Source organism: Aphis gossypii, chromosome 1 (assembly GCF_020184175.1).
Source record: "Aphis gossypii isolate Hap1 chromosome 1, ASM2018417v2, whole genome shotgun sequence".
Classification (NCBI taxonomy): Eukaryota; Metazoa; Arthropoda; class Insecta; order Hemiptera; family Aphididae; genus Aphis; species Aphis gossypii.
This window is the reverse complement of record NC_065530.1, coordinates 17,120,429-17,139,366: the sequence shown is the minus strand read 5'-3', so window position 1 is coordinate 17,139,366 and position 18,938 is coordinate 17,120,429. Positions and strand designations below refer to the sequence as shown.

The 18,938-nt window shown below is 27.2% G+C and overlaps 1 protein-coding gene across 1 annotated transcript in view; it reads right to left on the bottom strand.

Moving 5' to 3' along the window:
* The window catches only part of LOC114126798 (solute carrier family 12 member 6), a 257,451-nt gene extending 251,155 nt beyond the window's left edge, over positions 1 to 6,296 (bottom strand). The window contains exon 1 of the mRNA XM_050201555.1: positions 5,781 to 6,296. Coding sequence (XP_050057512.1) covers positions 5,781 to 5,931 — 151 coding nt within the window. The 5' untranslated portion in view covers positions 5,932 to 6,296. The remainder of the gene's footprint in view (positions 1 to 5,780) is intronic.
* Positions 6,297 to 18,938: the final 12,642 nt, after the last annotated feature.

Here is an 18,938-nt window from a genome sequence, read left to right as displayed (position 1 = left end):
GAGTGTTTCACTAATACAAATGTGTTAAATTGGATTTCAATGCCAAGTATATCATTATATATGAAAAACGATTCTGAGAGGCGAAGGTGTATCAGCCTATATAACTAAGTAAGTATATTTTATGCTATTTATTTATTATTATTATTTTTTTTTATATTTCTATTAGTTGAGTAATTATTTTAATATCAGTGACATACCAAGTTAAATAAATTGCGAAAACATTGTATTTTAAAATATCATTGTGAGTATAAAATATAGGTAATAATACAAGTAAAAATGTTAATATGTTATGTTCTCTTAAATAATGTTTTTGAATTATAACAAAATAGTGAATTTTGTTATTCAACGTTTAAATGTGTAATTTCGATCAAAATTGAATTTAAAATGACCATAAAAAAAATTATAATTCCATAATTTTTAGATTTATTTATTTCAGTATGAGAAATTTAGTATTTCATTTTTAAGTTATAGCTATAAAAAGTGCTCATTTTATAGTTTCTAGCTATAATGAAACTTCTATTTAACGAAGTTTCACGGGGAACAAAAAAAATTCGTTATATAAAATTAACTATTAATTAAAAATAAAGGTTATGGTTCTCAAAAATAATTCATTGCACAGAAAATGTCGTTAAATGAAACTTCATTTTACGGAAGTTTCACTGTATAGTGTATATGCAAATAATTAATATTCACTAAATGCTTGTATACAAATTTTTTTCTTATGTATTTTAAATATTTTTTACATATAGCTATATTCAAACTTAAGTGGTGTCTAGACGATCTTTTATTAATTTTCAAGCTTTTTGGCCAAGCGAAAAATTGTTATCAAAATTTATAAAATAAAACTAAAGAAAAAAAAATTGAAAATTTCTTTACTCAAAAATGTTTTAAAAATTGTTTCATGTTGAAAGTTATGACTTATACTTCTTGAATAATAACAAATATTGAAAATAGTTTGAGGATAAATCGTTATCGTTACATGAATTTGTAAAAATTTAAAATTCAAACTCTCATAATATTTTTTCTATAATGAGGCTTCGAGTTTTCTCTATAGCTATTTGAAAGAAAACTTATGGAAAACTTAGTATTGCATTTTATAACCTTAGATATAAATACAAACAATTTTATGAATTTTCAACTACAAAATTACTTGCAAATTTTTGTAATTTTGCCATATTTCATAAAAATTTGAACTTTGATGGTTATATAAAAAAAAATTGTGACTTATGATTTTTATTTTTTTTCCAACTACTATGAAGACAACTTATAAGAAACATTGTATTCAATTTTCAATTTTTTTTGGGCACCCAAAATTTCAGTTGTCTATAAATGACTCAAAAACAAATCTAAAATATTTTGAAAATTTAGCAGTATATAGAAAACACTAATATAAATATTTGGTGAAAATGTCAAGTATTTACAGTGATAAGTTTTTGAGTTACCACCATATTACAAAAAAATCGATTTTGTCGAAAATGATTTTGCGTAAAAATTCCCGTTTTTTCGTCTGTTTTTTTTTTTGTTTTTGAAACGTACGGGAAAATGTTTGGTTTTGATCTCTATAATGCACCAAGGATATTCACTTTGCCATCAGAAACCACCCCCGAAGTTTGAAATTGAAGCATTATTTCAACAAGTGATGCTGTACACACATACACAAAAAACACACACACACACCATTGTAAAATCAATACATTCATCACTTCGTTCAGAAAAAAAAATATAGATTATCTATTTTAATAGCTCAAAAAGACAAAAATATTTTTAAAAAAATAACATATATAAAAAATTATCTATAATATAAACATTTCAAGTTCCTACGGTTATTCATTTTTGAATTATAACAAATTAATTAATTTCATCAAAAACTAGTTTGGCGTAAATATTCCCATATTTCCTTGTTTTTAGATTTTAATCGATGCATATATTGATTTTACAATGATGTATTTGTGTTATTTGTGTGTGTGTAAATTTATGTGTACATTATAAGTAGTCGATAATATGCTTTGATTTTCAATTTTTAGTATAATTTAAGGTAACAAATTTCATCTAGTTTTTTCTTTAAAGAGGTTAAAATTAAAATTATAATAGGAAAAAACTTAAATAAAAAATAATGGAAGGAAATTTTTAAATTCATTTTTTTAACAAATTTGATTTTTTTTTTTTTTTTGTGAGTTTTAAAAACTAGAATAACCATATTTATATAGGTCCATATCATATCAATCTAATAAGTATCTATAAATTTTAAATTTTCACTAAATGTTTTTATATCATTTTTTTTTGTTCTTTATGATAAAATTTTAAAGCTTACTATTTTATACTATTTATATTTTAATTTTTTTCTCTAAATGTCAGATTAAAATAAAGAAATTCTTGAAAATTTAATACAAAGCTCTTTATAAGTTGTTTAAGTCTAAATTGAAAAATACTGAAAGGTTATTAAGTTAATTTTTTCTAAACGTGTAATAGAAATAGAATTTTGACTAAATGCATTTATCAAAATCTCAAAAATGTAAAAATGATTTTGTAGTTAAAAATTCATAAAAACTTTTCGTTTGATTTCTATGATTTAAAGTTCAAATTTTGATAAAATTACTATTTTAACGATAGAGAACGATGTTAATTATTTATATATCAAAAACATTATTTTTGGTAATTTCAAATTTTTGCATATTGTATTAGGTTATACATTTTACTATATGTAATGACCTTTTTTGATTTATATAAGTTGATATAAAATGATATAAATAACACACACACAAAAACATCATAACATAATATCAGTGTAAGATCAATAAATTATCGCTCTGCTTAGAATAAACGTAAAAATTAATTTTGAATGCTGAAATGCCAACTAAACTATTATTTTATACAGATCGTCAAAATGTCGCTAATTTATAATATTATAATTTCATTGATAATAATATATTATGTGTTACGGTAAAAGTACGAACACCAGTAAAACCTAAGATAAACAAAATTATTTGGTCAAACCCCAAATGATTTTATCGAGAATTTTGTAGTTCGTACTTTTAAAAACGAGATTCGGTAAATCTAATTATAAACAACCAGTATTGGTAAAAGTTCGAAATCTTTATGTGATTTTTTTTCTTTTGCTTATTACTAGTATATAAAAAAATAATTATTATTATTTTACTCGAGGTCAAATTTATTAGCCACATATTTTTTCTATATTATATACATTATACATGTGCATGTGCAATTCAGTGGTGTAGTGCGGTGGAGGGGTTAAAGAGTCTAAACTCCCCATTGGCCGTATATTTTATATTATTTTGAAATAAGTATTTAAATTTGGAAATTGTATCTTGCACATTTCAATATTTAAAATAGTTAATACGTTGACTTCAAATCAACATTAACATGTTATCAAAATGTTTTATTAGTTATAAATAAACATTTTTAATTTACACATTTACTCTATACAATTAATTTATATACCATAATAATATTATAAAATTCAACTTAAGAAACTATGTTCTAGATAAATTCGTTTAAAATCAGCAGGTTATCTATAAAGCATTAAAGCGTCATATAATTTCTTATCATGTTCGTAGAACAACAGTTAACAACAAAATGTTATTAAAAGTGTTTAAATGGACACAAAAAGCTGAAAAGTTAAGCTGTTTGAGTTAATTTTCCGTGAACTTGAAATTTCTGTAAGTACTCAGTACTTCTGTACGACTATGTGATATTGTGATTCTCTCATGTGAGCAGACAAGAAAGAAGGTAAAGTTTTATATAGAAATTTAAGTTTAACCAATCATAAAAATATACCCAATATCTATCAAATGCTGTCACTGAAGCTGAACGATGGCACCAAATGATATCAATCAGGCCACTGCGCCTTAATAAATAAGTGCACAATTCAAAAAACAATTCATGTAGGTACCAATCACATTTTTTAGTAAATTTCAATCTATACAAAGGGTGTATAATAGCATAAGAGTTATAAGAATAATATAAAACACGAATGCTTGAATTAGAGAAGTCACTCACTGACGACACTCTTTGTAACATTATAGATTATACATTTTTTATTAGGTAAGTGGAATATTCCATATGGTAGCAGCACCATTTTATTTTATTTACGGGTAAAGGTAAGTATAAATATTTTAAGAAGATGTTTGGATAATTTTTCATAGTAAAATTAATAAAATAATTAGATATTATATTATATTATGATATATCTGATAAAATCGAATCAAATTTTGAAAAATCAAAATTATATGCTTGTGAATATAAATCTATTACTTTTTAAACAAACTAAATGTATATAAATAATAATTTAATCTCATATTTGATGCTTTCATATTGTAATGCTGGGGAGTTTTGAAAACAAAACGTTAATTCACTAAGACCTACGATTATCAAAATAATAACAAAACTTTTGTGGACACAATAAATCCATTTTCCCATAAATCGTAGGTTTTGTTAAAAAAAAAAAAAAAAAGAGAGAATAAAGAACAACAACCTAGATGTACTTACTACCTATAGTGTAAAAAAAGTAAATGTATTGTGTTTAACCATTATAAAAATAATAATGGATAATATTATTATTATCTTCTCTTAAATTTGTTTTCATCTATTCACTATCATGTACAAACCACCCACCATCCACTTTAATAGTTAAAACCTACACTTGTCATTTTACGCACGAACGCTCGTTAAAAACTGTACGCGATACCGAGGAATATCAAATCGGAAAGTTAAGGGGAAGGTTTTGAACCATTCTCCATTTCCAAAGCGGTTTGAAACAAAGATTGCAAAAACCCTACCTCACGTCTGACAACTACTGCTAGGAACCTGTTGATCTGAACATCGCATGACACTTTAAGTGAAAGAGAGAAAGAGAGAGAGAGAAAGTGAGAAAAAAGCATACTTCTCGAAAAACTAATCATTTTAATTTTTAATTTAATTTATTTTTTTTATCATGTGCACGCAATCGGATACAATGTTAGATATAATAATTATCTACAATGCGCGTTATACGAAGGCGTCTCCGCCCGCGTGGATAGGGTAGCTCATACTGTGACTATGTTTAGTCAGATAGATATAATATTGTGTTACCTATAATATAGGTTCTATATGTATAGTACGTTTTATTATTATCGAGTTCAATAAAGTATATTGTGTAACACAATATCATCGTTCTCATATCTTAGTCCTCGAAAAGCATTTGAGCTTTGTGAAAAATAATTCTAAGGTACGACGTGACATACAAATTAGGGAAAGGCTGACACATAAAACAATATTCAATATTAATAATATTGTTAATATTGATTTTATTTCAGCCCAGTTATTTAAATTGATATTAAGCAAATAAATTCACCAATATACCTATTACAAAAAAAATGTATGCATACGATATAATTTATTTATAATTCTAAATATTTAATGTTAGTGTGTGATAAAATAAATTTAAACATTTACGTATTATGATTTTTTCCAAAAAATGTGTTTCTTAAGTTCTTTAATGTATCTAGCCAACTAACGTAAATTAATCTCGTATCGATTATATACAAAAAAATATCACCAATAATGTAGTGTTACATAACCCGACCCCAATACCTAATAGAGATATTTACCCTCCAAACTATAATTTATAAAAGTTATAATTTTATATATATATGTATAGTAGCCGATAACAATATTAAGACTCTTATTAAAGTACTGTCGATATTCGACATCATGTTGTAATATTATTATATTCTAAAATCAATAAGTATAATATATTATAGTAATAATAATGGACAGTCTACCTGAAGCGTTTTCGTCGATTTGCGAATTTCCCAGTACGCTCGTCATCTCCAGCAAACCGGCCGTGTTCTCCATGTCCTCGGCGGTGGCACCGTAATACTTGTTCAGGCTGTGTTTCGACCCGGAGGCTTTCATCACTTTAAATCGTTCCATATTATCGTCAGACGTCGCACGCTCGCGAGTGTACTAATATACGGAGCTTAGGGTAAACGCGTGTGGGAGATGTGCGACGTGTTTGCGCTTATTCGGTCGTCGGCAGAGAAGACCCGAATAAAATCGCAATAATGATTTTTTTCGTTTTTATTTCCATACAACACGAACGTTTTTTTTTTTTTTTTTTGAAATCGAGAGAAAACACAACGACACGCGCACAAATCGGACGACGAAATCACAAACGAGGAAAAACCGCACGCCAGTCGGTGTACCTATATAATACACGTAAACGTCGCACACGCACCGGAGACGGGACACGGACGAGCAGACGAGGGACGCGACGTACGGCCGATCGGCCAATGTGCTACTGCCGGCAGTCGCAGCAACGCGACCGTTGTCGGGTTGATGTCAACGCGCGCGCGGCGGTTACGGCTTCGACGTCGGCCGGCGGCGGGCGGACGCGATTCGCGCGCGTTTTCCGACGCCGTGCGACGCACGCCTATCCCGCTGACACGGAGGATCGCGCCCGTCCGGGGCGGTGGCGGCGGTGAGGTGTATCGCCGGCCGCGGCGGGTAGACGGGAACGGAGCGTAATAATAAAACGCTTCTCTACCGCCATCTAACAACCACCTCCACCGCCGCCTACACAGCCGCTCGTCCGCGAAGCGCAAAAATTTTACTTTGTACGTACCTATATCGTACGCGTATCGGCGTATTATTATTATTATCATTATTATTATTATAATATAATACAATCATAATATTATGTGCGCGTTTTCCTCGATTGCCGAGTGTAAAACCGATACATGTGCGGATTTAGAAAGGTAAATAGGTACATCACTGCGGTTGCAACGAGCAAAGCTCGTAATATTATTATTATTATTATTATTGTTGTTGTTGTTGTATTATCGCGCGGGAATGGCGGGGAATGGGTCGCGAGTACAAAACGAATACCGACTGAGTGAACAAAATAATAATCACCACCTTCAATAATATAGTAATACTGTTTTCGATAACTACTCTGAATTAGATGCGAAATGTATGTAAAATCGTTTACGTTTAATACTGAACAACGTCTAGATGTAGTGTTCGTTGTAGATGTAAAAATATCGTTTGATTATTAAGACAGCGATGAAATCATTACAATCTACCAAAAGCGAAAAACAAACGTCTTAAACAATGCGTCATAGTTCTTTAAGGTAAGGTTTTTTTTATTTTCATATATTTGAATTTTACACTGGATTAGTTAAGGAGGATTCATTCATTTTATATTATATGAGCTTTAGAAATAGGTATGTATGTTTAACGAATGTATTAAATATGTACCTAATCAATTTCATTTATTTAAATACGTTTAAGAGCGAGCCTATCTATTATTGCTGTTTTTATCAAAACAACTTTTTTCACTTTTTAAGAATTTTAAGACAATTGATGAAAATAAAGTTAATACATCTATTATTTTTTAATTAAAATCCATATAATAGTATAATTATAGCGATAATAATATGAAAAACCCACCACTGATGAAATACCATTGCTGCCACAGTGCCACCCCCGCTGTGCCATTAATTGAATATTGGTGCCTTTACAACTCCCTCCATGCCAGAACGACTCATGGACTTAATAATATTATGTGTGAACTGATAAAACGGTTTGTTTGTTCTTATATAGTATAAAGTATAGCCATGTCTTAGGCTTACAGGGTGATTCACTAATCGTACTTACTATCCCTCTTTATTCTTTAGATATATTATTATTATTCAAATTATGATTTTTGGAACTTTGTAGTATACTTAAAAATCATACTATTTTTAAATACTTAAATGTTCATACTATTTAAAGAGTATCTAAATTTCTAATATTAATTACTATGATATTTTAAAATCATCTTAGTTTAATAATATCTTCTAAGTCTGTACATATTATAAATGGTTCAAGTTTAATAATTTGAAATTTACTCGTTCGAATCTTGATTTAGGTACCTATATAGAATAGGTACATCAAATAATCATCAATTTAAAATTTACATAAATGATTATTTTTCATTTGAAAGACCACAAAATCTTTTTAATACATTGGCTACTATGAGGATCTAGGAAATTCTCGCACGGACGCATATTCTCGTTCCATAAAATTAATGTACTAATACAAAACTGTTTTAAAGTCGTTTGTACAAATTTCAATTTATTACAATTCCAATAAGTTAGACATGCTCTAAGTATAGTGTATACAATTTCACATTTATCTGTCAATTTATTTGTATTATCCGTATAGTATACTTTTGTTTGATCCATGTTTGAATTATTCTTCATTTTGAGATAAATTGTATATATCACGTACCTGTCTAATATAATCCACATTGAAAGCATTACGTATATCATTATCATAATATTATATGTTATTCTTATTATTGATTTAATATCACACTGCTACCCGCAAGGCGTGTATTGTAGTTTCAAACCAATGTGTTATAGTAAGCTTGTAATCTAACTTTATATACAATAAACAAATTACCTTCGTATATTTGTTACACAAATATATATTGCCTTATTCATTTTTCTTATTTTTAAATGGTTTCTTATAATATTATATTATTTTTGTAAATCTAATTGATTAAATTAAATTATCTACATGCAAATATCATAGATATTATAAATAACAATTACGTACCCTTCTTTCACTCTAATTCTATTACTAAAATATATTGTAAGTTAAATATATGGATATCAATCATTCTACAGATTGCAGACATTAAAAAAAAACATAATAGTTCTAAAATAATGAAGCAAGTAGTACTATAATATTATACTGATTTGTAAACATTATAAAATATAATATAATAATATAATATAAATATAAAAAAAACTCCACCAAACTAAGTCTCTTCTAACTCCAAATTCGTATCCACACTCTTGTACTAAACAAATAAATGGTCACCTATAAAATGTAACCATACAAACACTCGTACACAGAACCCAGATCCTTATGCGAATTCTACAACACATCTTTAATATCAGTCAAGCACCTTCTCTCGGAATGTCCCAGAACTTAACTGATGACAGAAAAATCTTCCCTCAGCAAACAAATCTAGAAAATATCTTATCATTAAAAACTTTAATTTATTAATTTATTTCCCAAAAAAAACTAACTTGTACATAACCAAATCTAAAAAATTATAAGTGTAATACTATTTTTAGTTATATTGACACCAGAGTTCCTTTACAATACATGATTATAATGGTTAATGTAAATATTTATTATAATGTAAGTTATTAAATTTAAATTCTTGTGTTAACTAATAACTTAATTGTCGAAGCCGTAATAATAAATTACGATATATATGTTTGACATAAAATTAATCGATAAAAATTGTTAATGTGTATAATTCTAATATGTCATTATTTTTTTTTAAATATAAGTACAAACGTTAGCTAAATGAAAAACCAAAAAATTAAAATATACCTATGGATATTTTCTGTGCTAAACTGAAGATGAATTACATGTTATATATACTTACAAAAGCTTATATTTCAGAATTTTATTTTAATCAAAATATATACATAATATATTATGTAAGTAATTAATGTATAATGTAATATGTTAATGAGAAGCTGTATACGTTTCATAAATAATGAAATTAAGTAATGGACGTGAAGTATAGCATATCTAATGCACATTCGTCTATATTCAAGGTAATGATTATAAAAATGTTTTTCACATTGTATTATATTTTATAATAAAATGCGATTAAAATATTAACATATTACCTAAATCATTTTTAAATAAGATTAAATTTTGAAAAAAAAATTCTTGTTTTCTATGTATTTATTCAAATATATTCAAGATAAATATTTGTTTTTAATTTATTAATAATTAATAGCCAACTTCTTTTATATATTATACAACTTAAATCATAATAAATTATTTTAGTTTTATAAGTTATAGTTTTTTTTAACAACAATATATTATATATATATATATACCTAAGTGCAAAAATTTAAAATTATAAATAATTTTTAAGAACGTTGAATATTATTTTAATATATTAAAATGATAATGATTTCTGTCGGAAAGAATATTTTATTTTATTCATGAAGAATTTATTGATAAATTTTACTGAGATTTATTAAATAAGATTGCATAGAACTTAAAACGTCTGTGTAAGTTTTCAATCTCAAAATGTTTTAAGTTCAAAAGAATAATATAATAAGTTGTATTTTGCAAGTTCATAATACTGTTATTAGTAATAGCAGGTATTATTGAAAATTGAAGGGATATTGTAAAGTTTAAGTATATGTTTTAATAAAATTCGATTAAAAATATGTATTTAAAAAATACTCTGTATGCTTTACTACATTTTAAAGTTTTAAACGTATTATAATTCCATTAAACGCATTAGAGTTTTGGATTTCATTTTTTGATCAACATTTAAAATTGTGTATACAGTTGTAAGCATACATACATGTTAACTTACAAATTAAACAATCATACAAATTTATCAGATTCGTAATTTATTTCTGTTTATAACAATGTTTAACCCATATTAAATAAATAATATATTTTAAGTAGGTTTTCTACTAAAACTATACCATCAATTCGTGCCATCGAATAGATGGATATTACAAATTTACAACCGATAAATATTTTGTACAAACTAGTAAAGATGACGCCACATCTGTATGTGCTGTTTCCGTCTTACAAGCATACAGCATAAAATAATTGAGTTAAGTAAACCATTTGTGTGTATTTCGCTTAAATATTAGAATTAACTGACTTATTACCAAACATAAAGGTAAGAACAATCAGTGCTTAAGCGTTTTTATTTTTCGATATTTTAATTTTTAAGAAAGATAATATAAAATATTAAAAAAACAATGCTTAAGAATTTCAGATAATGATCTTTAAGTTTGGTAAAAAGTCAATTCACTACACACAATTGGTTTTACTGAATGCAAATGTTCATAAGACGAATACAATACATGCATCCTCTTAATAATGTTCCTTTTATCATTTATTGAACTTACTACTATAAGATATAAAAAATATTTAGCACATACCTACGACCTACCTATACATCACTAAAGATCATTATTTTATACACCATATTATTCTGTGATGGAATGTAATGTATGTAAACCGTATAAGACCTTTGCATAAAATAATATTTAAGATAAAAAATAATGGTGAAAAGTAAATTCCAACAAACGTAAAAGACACGGTATTATTTACCGACAACTCAGAAATAGATAAATGCCATAATGACTGCGATGATGAATGATAAGTGATGACTTTTGTAAATTATATAACAATAAAAATCGAGCACACAACTGAAATATAAATGCTAATTAGTGGGTACAACTATGACTTACCAGCAGTGTATACAAATTAGAACTCGACTCATAACTTTTCGCATTTTATTTTCGACACGGTGACAATCTAATGATAATATTATAGTAATATAAATAATATAGTGAGTTCAGTTTCCCTCTGCGGGCACACAATTTTATTGTCGTTGTCGTTATAACAACGTGTCGTCCTTACAGCAGCTGTGGTTTGATCGGGTAGGTCTTCTCTCGTCGTCAAGCCAAATCCAAAGGTCGGACGAGGCGGAATGTTTTGAGGGAATATTTGTTTGCCAATAACGGAGACATCGTCTCACACATATTATTATATTACTACTATTATTACGACAGCGGACAAAGGAAAAACGGTGAGAATTCGTATGCTCGCCCGTCGTGGTCGGAATGTGCTAGGACCCTTAGTACGCTGCAACTCGAACCCCTACTTCGCTTCAAAATTGTCGAAAACCTGGCGTTTTATGACTCGTGGGTAGCAACAAATCGTCGTCGGCGTTTGTACACCCACACACAAACACACACTGCTTTATCCATAACTTAAATAACAATATAACCTACAATAATTTTCTAGTATCAGAATTGTACTATTGTAATTAACTACTATAGGTACTAAGCCACGTATAATTACAGATGCGAACGTTTTGAAAAAAAATGTATAATGCAAAATAATGTATAGCCAAGGAACGGGTTTTTTCAATATCTAATTCGTAAATAGATATTTGGTTGTATTTAACAAATATTGTGATCGTTATAAATCGTTGTCGAATTAATGAAAATAATAAAATGCAAGTACATGGAGTTCGGTACGATCAAAATAGGGTCTGTCGGGTCAGACCACAATTTTAACGTCGAGAACTTGAAAAACCACCGTTGACCCGCGGGCAACACGCTCGGTCGGTCGATTCGGAGAATCTGCGCTTCTGGGAAAGTCTAAAAATAACTATAATGATGTAGATATTGATATTATGAACGTTACGCAGAAACGACGTTTTCGTTTCTTTAGAATTTTATTGACGAATAGTGTCAATGACCCGCGATGCAATGGTGACGGTCGACACAGTGGTCACCACCCTACCACCCTACTACCAGACAAACACACAATTCATACCTAAAGTATTATAGCTATCGTGATAAAATATTTATTGGTTTTGTATGTTTTGTCAATAAGCTTTTCAAATCTTATATCCATAGATTTCTCTCACGCCAAGACCAAACAGTTAAAAACAGTCGATTACTTGACGTATTATTATTATTAGTATTGTAAATCCTTCAAAAAACATATTTAACTCTCTGATACTATTTGGTATGTAATAATAAATGGTCGTCGCTAAACACTCACCACTTATACTAACGTTGGTAGTATCCATATGCGGTGAGTGTGATGCATACAATAGTATATAAACTGTGAGTAATAATTAATTACAGGCAATTACTAATTATTTATTTTTGAACATTTGTTGAAAAATTGAGATGGGTCTGAAACAATTTTGTTTTGAATAATATTAGGTTGGTACCCACCTGTCCCACCTATATAATTATTTTATCATTGCGATACAAATGTTTTGGAATGTTCCATGAAAATAACATGATTGTTAGTAGTTAACTCTGTACTTAATATAAATTATTAAGGTGTTCGTGAGTATTATCTATTATGAATAGTGTAGTATAGTTCATTAATCATACAGTCTCTTGCTTTCCAAAACTGTGGTTTATCATAATACATAGACAATCAAAAATATTTTCCGCTTTTGCACATTTATATACAACATGCACATAATTTATTTCAACATTTTTCCAATCGTTTAGCATATATAATACAATAACTCAAACAATGTCATAAAACAAAAACATATTATATAGTGGCCATGGCGATGGGGATGGAACACCCGGCACCCGGAAATCTATCCTTCACAAAATTACTTTTTTTGTAATTCGTATGCTATATGTATACGATTTAAGCAATAAATCGTTTATAATGACTTTGAAAGGATCAAAAAACACAGTCATTATATACAATATAAAGAATATAGTATTATAGTTTACTAACTAATTCATCATTGAAGCGTATTTGAAAGATAAATAAATAAATATAATATATATTTATATATTTATGTATAATGTATACATATTATTTAAGATATTTTACGTTAGAATGTAAAATATTATGAAAATAATTATAGTTGGGTAAAGAGTGTTAATATCGTCTAATTGTAATTGAACAGATAATTACAATTAAAACTACAAGTAGAAGCATTAACCTCATTAAGTATAAATGTAAAAACAGAAAATATTAATAACTTCTTATTCGTAAATCGCGGTTTGTCGATAATAATAATTATAATCGGCTCTAGCAATCTTAAAAACCCATTGTTGTCACTCGTATTCACATGATAATGTGTAGTGTCACACTGTCACTAATATAGGTTAGGTAAAATAGACGTTATTGTCAGTAGACGGGATTGTTGAAATTTACATAGTGAATACGATGAGTGTCAACTATATTTTAAAAAATATAGGTACCTATTGTAAGAGCTATGTGTAGTTCTACTTACAATAAATTGTAAATCATATTGTAACTGAAACGCAACTATTTTGATCAAATTTGTCTTTAGAACTTATCTTACTATTATCACTAGTTGTTCGATAATCAACAATAATTACATTATCATTTCAAAATTATTAAACAAAAAGTTTAGAATATTAGAGTACTAGAAATACACAATATAGGCACTTATCTAATAATTATATTAATATTTATGATATATTTACCTTTATTGAATCGATATTATAATTTATATTTATTCTATTGTCACAAGTCATAATATAGATATATAATATATGTATTATATTATATATAATAGTATAGAATATTACGAGTACATCGTATATGTATCATGTGTGTCACGTGTACAGATGATTAATAGTATATAAACGTCGTAAATATAAAGTTCATCGGATTGCCAGAGTGAGCACGACAATTATTTATGCGACATATAATTCTGAAATGCCGAATTCGCACAATATCGATCGTGGAGCATTCGTATTTATAATTATTTACTTATAAATTAATATTTGTCTTCCAGGTATCCAACATCGCGAAATGCCAACTCATACATTATTTCCTTCTCGTTTAACATCTGTTCAGTAGTTTTGTTCGATTTAAATGGTTAGTAGCAGGGAAAAAAATAAAATTATACGCAACGCCGCAGCTCGCAACGGATAAAATACTGCCATGGTATCATAATATTGAAGGTGATATATAATTATTATACTCCCTGTGGCCTCCACCAATTAGCATAATATTATGCATAACTGCACAAGGGCTATTTGAGAGCTAGGAAAGGCCGAGCCACCCAAAAAACTGATTAGATGCACATATACATAATGCAATAAAACCATGAGTGCAAATTGCAGGTGCTCGTTCACGCAACACCCTACCCGAGCGTGTCATACATGCTATTACGATCACCCGTAGGGACTTAACCTATTATAGATATTGGTTATTATTGATATCACGAACGATACACGTACAGTTTCCATTAATAATCTATTAAAAATGTATATTTACGTAGTATAAAATGAACGAATTATGAATAAAACAATTTTTAACGCACGTTTATGTCATATTTTATTGCTTAGTGTGTAGGTCTTCAACCTATTTAGATAACTGACTGCCTATTATTTTTGTTAAATCTCGCTTTTCGTAAAACAACAGAATTTAAATATTTTAAAAATGTATTAAAAAAATAGGTCAGCGCATTTCGGTGGTGGATGTTTGTTCATCGTCCCTTCGATCCTCGCGGACAGGATAGTGTAATTTTACTGTAGGTATTCGATTTGAATGCAATATGATTGCATTCGATAAAAAAATGATTCTGAGCGGACGAGGGGATCTTTTTTATTTAATTTTATTCGTTTCTATGGTGATAAACAAAGCCGTAATTAATTTATATTTCTTACATAATCGTGAAATTGTTCATTTTTTCTCCTTTAACCGCTTTTATTTCGAGTATAATTTCAAAAATCGAAAAATGACCTTTTAAAAATACCAGTTCTAGAACATTAACTTTCAGAAAATATGCTACACATGTACTTTTGAGCAAGTTTAGGGGGAGAAAAAGTGTTTACAAAATAAAAAAGAAATAAACATCATTGTAAAACCAATACATTCCTCGCTCCGCTCAGAATCTAAAATACATGCTATGTATAAAATATATTCATGAGTCTTAAATAAATACAAGACAGGCAGTGGTTGAAGATTTGGGAATTTAAAAAATAAAATAAAATATTTTTATGTAATATTGATTAGGTAATGAAAAGGAATATATATATATATATTCTTTCTATGGCCGTCTTATTTTTATTTAAGACTCTTGGACATACGTTATGAATAATATGTATTTTTCAATAGGTACACTGTTAATCATTTAATACATACCTATTAAATGCTTTTATTATAAATATGGCTCGTGAATTTTCTCCAAATCAATTAAATGCATTTAAATCTTTAAGTATACACATTTTTTACACTTACATTCATATTCATTATTTTCTTATTAAAGCACTGAAACATATAAAGTATTTTTTGAGCATATTTGCATTTATCTTATAGAGTTTTAATGATACAAACAACCTAACCTAAGTAATTAAAATGTTAGGTTGTTATTTATAAAATATAAAATCTGTGAAAAAAGTGAACCTTGCTTATAAGCAAAAAAAAAGGTCTCATTAAAATCAAGGTTATCCTTAACATCCTATCAAAATTAGCTCGTAGTATAAAAAAAGTTGGAAAACACAAGTGTAAATGAACCATAAAAAAATATTTCAATCCAAAAAGGGATTATAAAATAATTTAGTCTCAATTGACTACTATATAATAATAATACTATGATATATTAAATTATTTTTATTTTTTTAATTTTGAACGAAATTTGTTTGAGACTAAAATTTAATCCAAGAAGTTTTCGAATTTCAGTTATTGTTATTATTTTACATTTTCTATACCCCTATATAAAATATAGTCATTTCAATGATCTGCATTATCATCGATAGTTTCACGTTTTACCAAAAAAAAATCTACCCGCTAAACATAATATTTATATTGTGAAACAAGGAACTTAATAACAATGAATTGCATGATCAGTTTTAACCGATTAAAACATAACCCGTTTGGATAAAATTATAAATAATTAGTCAGTTGCACAGTTAACAGTTTAAATTATTAACACTTTTACCAATATTTTTCTTGTCACTCACAGATGCATATTAATGGTGATAGATAAGTCACATTCTCACAATTTAATTTATATTATGATAGTACAAAAAGTTACAAAAAAAAAAAACGAAAAATAAATTTTTATTCCGAAATTGATATTAAATGAAAAATACGCAGAATTTAATGTTATATTACTTATCAATTTTTGTTTTTATGTGATTGATATATAATAATTTATTGTTCAAACTGAAATTTGATTAATGAGTGTATGAATTGATTATTATTACTTTGAACAATGAATTTTCATTATAATATAATACAGCAAATTCAATAAATGCGAGGAGTATTTATCCGTAAAAAAGTATTTTCGTAGGCAATCTGATGCTTTTTATATTCAACTATACAGAATGGAATCTTATAACTTATTTTATTTGATCAACGTTTTTAGATTCTTTGGGAAACGATTAATGTATTTGGTTTACAATATTTTTTACACAGTATCTTTTTATCATATAAAATAATTTATTATTGAATAACGAATTCAAATTTAATACTACAGTATTCATCAACAGTATAACAAAACGACATTCACGATTTTTATACATATATATATATATATCAAACATGCTAAGAAAATATGCATTTAAATAACAAACCATAATTTATAAATTTTTAAATATGTTGTAGAAAAAGAAAATAACTATTCATAATAATAAGTTTTATCATTTTAATACCTAATAGTACCAGTTTAATTTTTACTTTCTATTATAAGTCACAACACGGTTTTAATTCACGTCGTAAAGTTACTATAACACCTATAATATATGCATAATATATGATACATCCAAGAAATATAAATGTAATAAAATTGGTAATTAGGACTAATACCAAAAGGTGATTGAACATTGTTTAAATACAAAGTGGGTCACATAGTGCACCTAAATAAATAATTGAGTTTCTAGTCCAAACTCCTGAGTCTCAGCATGACGGTGAGACGCATACTAACAAGCTAAATACCCTTGTATACCGTGCTTTTATAGCTATGAATGTTGAAGCTGTTCCTCTAGCGCCTAACCACAATCCACAAACTGGCCAATTATTATTTTATAAGTCCTAGGCATTTCTTATATACAACATACACACTATCACATATTATATATATATATATATATTAAACTAGATGATCCATTTAACACGAGTCACTCATTATTTCAGAAAATACTAACTTTTTGAAGATATCAGTTTTCCATACGTTTAAGTTATTATAAAATAACATCTTTGATAAAAAAAAAAAAAAAAAAAAATACATGATATACTATTATTTAAAATTATTATTTTTTGATGTCAGCATACATTTTTCTTTTTTTATATTCAAGAGCTGAATACTATTCACAATTTTTCAATTTATAAAAATGTTAGATGAGTAGTTAATGAGGTAAATATTTAAAATTTAGATGAGTGTAGTAGGCAGCAGTGGATTAAAATTTTATAGGGTATCCCTGTATAACACTTTAAATACTTTTAACTTATCAACTAATCGTCTCATCTAAATTTAATTTTTATAATATAAGCATATTTTATTATATTGAAGTAGGTAATAGGTAAACCAAAATTCTCCGATTCTACTTTTAAATAAGAAATTAAAAATATATAATATTGTAATAAAAATCAGTTAAATAAATAAAATGATAAGAATAATATTAGTAAAAATATATAACTTCTATAAAAATTCAGTTTTATATCGACTTAAAATTATGTAAAAAAAAATATTTTCAATAATGTTGATAGTTTTTTAAATAATGAACTACGCATATTCATTAAATTATTAGGTTTATTTATTATATAATATACATTTATTTTAATGTATACTAGCATCATTTACTAATTTATTTAAGAAGCAATGACCAAACATCTCTTTTTTATATTCGTGTAGTTGTTTCAATTGTTACATTTGTTGTAGAATATAAAACAAATTTATTAAAATATTGTTTTGCAAGTACGGTTTAGATGACGTGATATTGTGGTGGTGCTTTTTATTATGAACTGGACACAGTACAGGGATTTAAAAGTCACAAATATATATTATTTTTAGAATTATAATCTTTAAAATGCTGACTCCGAGGTATGGCTAGCCAATATTATATAACATTATCGATCTACCCTATAACACATAACACATTATACTAACTACTCATATATAATTACCATAATGATTTATATTTAGTTAGATGAATTCTATGTTCTTAACACGATCGATGTTAAGTACTATATGTCTGCTCTATGATTTTGTAATGTATACATGCCATAAGCATCACTTCTTTGTAATAATTTATTATTAAATTACGTTCGAAACAAATCCGTATTATTGATAAATATAATATGGTGTATTGTATCATACGTTTACTAATCATTTTTGGTACGAAATCACTGAGATA